General features: G+C 21.2%; 2 protein-coding genes across 2 annotated transcripts in view; one reads left to right on the forward strand and one right to left on the reverse strand. All coding sequences in view use genetic code 6, as the record gives it.

Moving 5' to 3' along the window:
- TTHERM_001439790 (hypothetical protein) overlaps positions 1-16 on the reverse strand; it is a gene marked incomplete at both ends in the record, with an annotated part of 841 nt that extends 825 nt beyond the window's left edge. The window contains one exon of the mRNA XM_012800411.1: positions 1-16. This exon is cut by the window's left edge and continues 126 nt beyond it. Coding sequence (XP_012655865.1) covers positions 1-16 — 16 coding nt within the window.
- A 3,997-nt stretch (positions 17-4,013) lies between these two features.
- On the forward strand, positions 4,014-7,761 carry TTHERM_01440780 (kinase domain protein; the record flags this gene model as incomplete). Its single annotated transcript, XM_001025419.2, has 12 exons — positions 4,014-4,446; positions 5,289-5,480; positions 5,538-5,593; positions 5,646-5,702; positions 5,757-6,035; positions 6,200-6,229; positions 6,326-6,695; positions 6,879-7,067; positions 7,125-7,183; positions 7,236-7,313; positions 7,368-7,580; positions 7,654-7,761. The coding sequence occupies 12 exons, from the start codon at positions 4,014-4,016 to the stop codon at positions 7,759-7,761; spliced, it is 2,064 nt and encodes a 687-aa protein (XP_001025419.2).
- Between the last annotated feature and the right edge of the window lie 86 nt (positions 7,762-7,847).

A 7,847-nucleotide genomic window follows, 5' to 3' on the forward strand; every position in this document is an offset into this window, starting at 1 on the left:
ACCCCCCCACTCCCATTTATTAACTAAATAAAAAAAAACAAATTTCTTTACTTACTCATCAGAACAAAACTAAAATACTAACTAAAGCCATAGTTTTTTACCATCCTTTCTCCTCCATATTTATTTAATTCGTTATTTATTCTTATATTTCAAGTTAAAATAATGTTGGTGCAAAAGGTGCAAAAGATTTAGGCACAGCAATAGCCTAGTGCAAGAATATCACAACTTTGACGCTAAATTTAGTGTAAAAATTTAATTTATTGATTGATAAACTAAATATTGATTATTTTAAGCTTTTGACTTAGTTATTAGCTAATTAATCCAGCTTGTCATTTATTAATTTGCTTATTTATTTATTTATTTACTTACTTACTAACCAAATAAAATATAACGAATTTCTTAACTTACTCATCACAATACAACTAAAATACTAACGAAATCGATAGTTTTTTACCATCCTTTCTCCTTCATATTTATTTATACATATATTTCAAGTTGGAATAATATTGGTGCAGAGGGTGCAAAAGATTTATGCACAAAAATAGCCCAGTGCAAGAATATCACAGCTTTGACGCTTGACTTATAGTAAAACTTTAATTTATTGATTGATAAACTAATAATTTATTATTTTAAGATTTTGAAGCTTGTGATTTACTAACTTGCTTGCCTATTTATTTACTTCTTTACTAATTAAATAAAATATAATAAATTTCTTTACTTAGTCCTCACAACACAACTAAAATACTAGCGAAAGCCATAGTTTTTTACCATCCTTTCTACACCATATTTATTTAATTCGTTATTTATTCTTATATTTCAAGTGAAAATAATATTGGTGATGAGGGGGCAAAATATTTAGGCATAGGAATAGCCTAGTGCAAGAATATCACAACTTTGACGCTAAATTTAGAGTAAAAATTTATAGATTGATAAACTAATAATTGATTATTTTAAGCTTTTGAAGCTTGTCATTTACAAACTTGCTTGCTTGCTTATTTATTTACTTACTTACTAATTAAAATATAACGAATTTCTTTACTTACTCATCACAATACAACTAAAATACTAACGGAAGCCATAGTTTTTTTACCTTCCATTCTCCTTATTTATTTAATTCTTAATTTTTTCTTATATTACAAGTGGGAATAAAATTGGTGATGAGGGTGCAAAAGATTTAGAAAAAGGGATAGCCTAGTGCTAGAATATCACAACTTTGACTATAAATTTAGAGTAAAAATTTAATTTATTGATTTATAAACTAATAATTGATTATTTTAAGCTTTTGACTTAGTTATTAGCTAATTAAGCTAGCTTGTCATTTACTAACTTGCTTATTTATTTAATTACTTACTAATTACATAAAATATAACGAATTTCTTTAGTTACTCATCACAAAACAACTAAAATACTTATAAAACCTTTCTTTTTTTATACTTAATTTTTATGTGCAAAATTTTTTGAATGACATTCTGTGCACTTAAAGCATAATTACCCTTTATTTATCATTACTAAATTTATTTAAAACATAATTGTTATATTCATAAAAACACAAATTAGTTTTCAATATTTATTTTAGTTATGAAAATAATTAAAAATTGTTAGTTATAATCTTAAAACTATTAAATAAACATCTATTCATTTAAAAATTTTTGATAGATTAAAATTTATTTGTTGAAATTATACCTTTTAATTTTAATTTTTTAATTTTAAAGTTTAGATTATAAAAAGTGTATTTAATTGAAGAATTCGCTAGAAAAATAATTATAAGCTAAGGTAAAATATAATTAGTTAAATTCATAAAAAGTTGATTTATTTAAACTAATAAAATAGATAACTATCAATTGACAATCAGCGAAAAGTTAAATATAACAAACCTGAACTTTAATAATTATATATTAAAAAGTTAAACTCTGCATAAATAAATATGTTTCATTAAAATATTTATTTTTTAATTTTGTTTTTTATAAATGTATTGATTATTAGATCATGATTATTATTTATAGTTAATTGATATCCTAATAACTTTGTTTAAATCCTAATCTGAAACATCTGAAAATATTTTATTTATAAAAATATGAGCTGATGTGATTAATAGATATAATTTATTAGAAATATTATTGAATCAATAGATTATTAATGTATTTAAGAATATATAAATGAATTTCTTTTATTCAATCAAATTATGAATACCATTAAAGCGAATTTACTAAGTAAGTGCTTATCAAAAATAAATTCTTATAAGTAAACAAATATTAAAAAAGAAAAGATTTAATGAGCTAAATTAAATTCATTCAATAAAATATAAAAATATATTTTAAATAAAAGATTCAATTTAAATTTTAAGTTAAATCAATGAAATAATTTAAGTAAATAATTTATTTATTGCGTTACAAATTTCATTAACAAAAAAAATAAATTAATAATTCAGATAAATGAATCCATTTTTACTAGTAATTATAAATTAGTGCCTAATAATATATTCCCTAAAATTAGAAGTATTTTCAAAGAATTCTTAATTAAAATAGAAAGGTATAATTTCTTTCATCTAATTAAATATTTGATAGTAAAAATTGTTTGGCTCAATATCAAATTTTTATGATCAGAAAATTTCAGATTTAATTAATTTAGAGCAAAGTAGATTTCCTATCTCAATTCTATTAAATATTATTCTTTCTTAAATCATTCTTTTAAAATGTTTCATTTTATCTTTGATTCTTTATATATTTTAATAAAAAATTTAGTAAACAAAAAATATTTTGATAAAAAAAATAGTTATTATTTATTATAGATATTAAATAGAATAATAAACGCTTTAAGTTAGACTTGGAATTGATTGATTTGATGTAATTGTATTTATTTGAAATCAAAATAAAATATTTAAAATAAATTTATAAATTCTAATTATCGTTATTTAATTTAAATACCGTAAATCCTCATAAATTCTCACCACCATAAATTTTCACCATATTTTCTGAATATTTATAAATATTCATAAACATTTTTAGGATTTTTTTAAAAAAAATATAATTCAAAGAGAAAAAATCTAATAAATATGTTTGTTGTTTTAGAAAATATTTATTATGAACTTTCTAAAAGGAAAAATGAAAATATTTATTGACTACTTTAAACTGCTTGTTGCTTTTGCGAAATAAAAAATAAAATTTCAAAAGATGTTAGTATATTGAGAAATAAGTTAAGACTTTTTCCTTAAGATCAATTATTAATATACAGATAGATGTTATTGTATGAAAATAAAAGTGTTTTTCAATTAATTAATTAATTTTATTCACTCATTCACTCACTTAATTTTTAAATTTTAGCCTGAAATTTCATTCCACCAAAGTAATCAAAGACATAAAGAGCTGAAAGAAACTAATCTAAGTATGCAGATGTTTAGCTAATAAATTCTATCAACTCTACGTTATAAGTCTAAGTTAAAAGCTATAATGCCTACAATAGAGTGAAACAATTAGTAATTAGCCTATTAAATAGTAATAACTATCATTGCGTTTCTTAGAGGCATTCATATTTTTTCGAATAGATACTCAAATTTTTATTTCTATGCAATGAATATGCAAATTTTAATACCTAAAATAATTTAATTTTTATGTGTTTTATTTTGAAATATGATTCATTCTTTTTATAATAAAAATAAATATTAATTTATATTATTTAATAAAGTATATTTTAATATATTTATTCAATTTATTATTTTATTATATTTGATTTATTTGCATGTTAATATTTAACGATATAATTGAAGAGATGTTAGTATATTTGAAAAATAATTAAATCTTCTTTTTGATAAAGCTCTTTTTTATAGGCTAAATTAATCAAATTTCTTTGAATTAAGCTCTATAAATAGTAACACTCAAAGTCACTTTTGCATAAATAGTTTCACATTAAAATAAAAACCCCTGTTTTTAGTTAAAAAGCAAACCTCTCAACCTACTCTTAGTAAGTTAATAACCCAGTCAACCCCCCTAATCGCAAAGCGTTAATCAATAGCAAAAATGTCCAAAGCATTATAAAGCTAATTACTCAAAACAATCTCAGTGAAAATCCCTAAGGATTGCCAGATTCAAAAGGTACTTTTGAAAGAATTAATCAAATTGATGTTCAGCCAGAAAAAATATTTCTAAGATTTGGAGTACTTAAGTAGTGGTGCTTACGCTCTCGTCTTAAAAGCTAAGAACACTAAAGAAAATCGTATTGTTGCGCTTAAATTCCTAACATCTACGAACTAAGAGGACGCGAATGGAATCGAATCTATGAAAAAAGAATATGAAATGCTTCAAAAGTTTGGCTAATCTGATTTTTTGGTAAATGTCTATGATTGCTTCTATTTAATGGAAGAAGATGTAGAAGAGGATGAAGATGGTAACGAAAAAACCATCTTAACAGAAGAGAAATCCTTTTTTGTGATGGAAATGGAGCTTTGCAAGTGTAATCAACATTATAATTTTCATCCATTTTTTTTTAGTCTCCCCAATTTTTTTAAAAACTATGAAGAATCTCTTAAAATATGATACAATATTATTTTTTTTATCACTTTTATAATAATTGATTTTCCGCCATTTTAAAAAAGTTGATTTGTTTCTAAGTATCTTTGGATTTGATTAATTTTTAAGAAAGAATTGATTTGCGCTGAGCTGATTTAATTAATTAATTTTGAAAATATAATAGAAATTGTTTATTTTATAAAATTTTATTACTTTTAATTTTTAAAATACCCCACAAATAAGATTTTTTTTAATTAAATTTTCATTGAATTTTATAAGGTTTCTTAATTAAACCTTCTAGAAGATTAATTAATCAAAATTTTATAATCTATTCCCCCAAGTATAACATTTATAAATTTAATTTTATAATATATTAAATTTTATTTTTAATAATTAATTGACAATATTTAATGAATAAAATTTATATAAATTAAATTAAATAAATATTTCTTTAAAAATTTTTTAAATTAAATAATTTAATAATATTTTTTATATTTTAATTTAAAATAAATCAAACTTTTTCTAATTTAATTTAATTATTTAAATATTTATTTTTAAATAATTTAATTAAAAAAAAATTATTAATCATTTAATTTAATAAAAAATATATTAAGATGTTAAGAAAATTAGATTCAATTATTTAATTAAATCTAATAAAATTGATTATTAATTTTAATTTATTGATAAAAATGTTTTCATTCAAGCTTTTAATTTCAAATAGCAAAACTTTTTGAATACTTTTCTATTATTTATTAACTGATAAAAATATTTGTATTTTATAAATAGAAAATCTTAAACAGCTCTTCGATTTTTTCAGAAATACATAGCCACCTCCTAATGAAATAAAGGAAGTAATAGCTATTCAAATGTTAGAAGGATTGAATAACCTTCATGTGAAAAATATCATGCACAGGGATATCAAACCTCACAATTACCTAGTTTCCCCTTCTCAAACTTATGGATTTACCATCAAGCTCTGTAAAAAATTTTAATTATCACAAAATTTATCAATTTAAAAAATTATTAAAACTAAAGGTGATTTAGGTTTTGCATCTACAGTAACAAAATCGAAAAGCCATTACCTATCAAAGGTGAACATCGAAATATTATTTAAAATTAATCTTACATTATTTTAATCTATAGAAAGGAACTGATGCTTACTTCGCTCCTGAGGTAGAAAAGGGATAATCCAGAATTCAGGTTTTTAAATAAAACTAATCTTTAAATTATTAATTTAATTTTAATGTTTAAAAGTCGGACATCTTTTCTCTAGGACTAGTTTTACTTGAGCTAGATAATCTGAATGTGCTAAATGATAATTGGATTGACTTGGAAACAAAGGCAGAAATTTATAAAGGAAAAGCAATAGCTTCGAAATATTAGATTGATAGAAAGTCTAATATTTATAAAATAGCTGAGATTTGCTTAAAACCAAATTATTTAGAAAGGAAAAGTTCAGGAGACCTACTTTATGAGCTTATTAATCTTCATGGATAACCACTGAAATTCATACTCAGGTCTATGATATTAAAAGTAATAAATGCATTTATCATTATTATTATAAATAATTTTCCATTAAAAAACAATTAAAAGATAATATATTACATTAAATATCTGTGAATAGTTTTTAAAATATTAAAAATATATTAAATATAAGTTTAGACAACAAATATTAACTATTATTTTTTTAATGATAGGAACAAATTCCGTAGTAATCATAATATATGGTAAAAACATAATCATATTAATTTTTTACATTCTAAATTATTAATTTTAAGTTTGATAATAATTTTTTTTCTAAGCAAATTTAATTTGAAAAATAGGCACAGATATTGCTTGATAACACAGATTAAAAAATAAAGAAAAAAGATACTGAAAAACAATTTGTAAATAAAGAAATACTATCTAAACTATTACAAAGTCTATTTGAAAATAATAAATATGTAAATAATTTCCAAATTCTTAATTTTGGAAGCTTTGGTATGGTATTATCTACTAAAAAAGTTAACTTGAACAACAAGGAAATAGCATTAAAAATACAAAAGATTGTAAATGATTAAGAAATTTAAAATGAAATTAGAATAATGTAATAGTTGAAAACTCCATTAGTAGTCTAGCTATATGACCATTATGTCATAGAAAAAGCTACAGCACCTGAAAAATATGTAGTTTTCGAATTAGAAAAGTGTTCATGTAAATTTTTATATTTCAATTTATAAAATTTTTATTTTAGTTTTTTATTAAATTAAATCTTAATTTTAAATACACCACTTAAAGTATTTTAGTAGCATATTAATAATAAGTGATAAATTATGCATTTATTATTGAGGTTTTTATATTTATAATAATTTTATTATATCATTTATTGTAAAAAAGGTTCACTCTAAGATTATCTCGAAAGATAAACAAAAGAAGGAGAATTTAGTGATGAATAAAAACTGAATATTGCACTCTAAATAATTGACTCTGTCAATTATATTCATTGTTTCAATATTATTCATAGAGATATTAAACCTGAAAATTTTTTGGTTTGTTTGGATGGCAATCAACTTGAAATCAAACTGTGTAATTAACACTGATATTTTTTAATTTTTAAAAATAAGTTAATCATTTTAATATTAGGCGATTTTGGATTATCAGTTTAACTTGGAAAAGATTGTGAATAAATTGAAGTATAATGTGTAAACTTTTTAGTTACTATGTAAAAATCAAGAGATTTTAATATATTTTTAGATGGTAGGAAATATGACGTACAGTGCACCTGAAATTATAGCTAAAGAAGATGATTAAAATAAAATATATTCTAAAAAAGTAATTATTGTTATAGTTAATTATAAATAAATATAATAATTTTTTTTTTTTCAGTCTGATTCTTACTCAGTTGGATTACTATTATCTTTGCTTGACAATTACTTAATTTTGAATGAAATAGTAGGAATTACATTCCCAAGTATGGCTTTTGAATAATATAATGAGCCATTCTAAAACATAAATATTAAGCGAAACACTGAAATATTTGAATTTATTAAACTCTTAGTTGTCTGGGAAAGAGTAAACAGAGCTTCTCTTTCTACTATTGTTGAATAAAATACAAACTAATTCAAATCAAACTAAAATAAGATGAAATCAATTTTATCAAAGCATTATTTAGGTCCTATATAAAATGTTGAGACTGTAAACATCGGATCTGTTGCACCATTAATTTCTTAAAATTAGATTCCTATTTAAGACATCAAGTAAATAAAGATAGATAGGATGAAGGAATTATATAAAATTACAGAATTTCAAGTTGTCGAAATATATTTAAAGTAATTATATTAAAATTAATTTAAATTATAAATAAAA

This window comes from Tetrahymena thermophila (genome assembly GCF_000189635.1).
Source record: "Tetrahymena thermophila SB210 genomic scaffold scf_8254271, whole genome shotgun sequence".
Lineage (NCBI taxonomy): Eukaryota > Ciliophora > Oligohymenophorea > Hymenostomatida > Tetrahymenidae > Tetrahymena > Tetrahymena thermophila.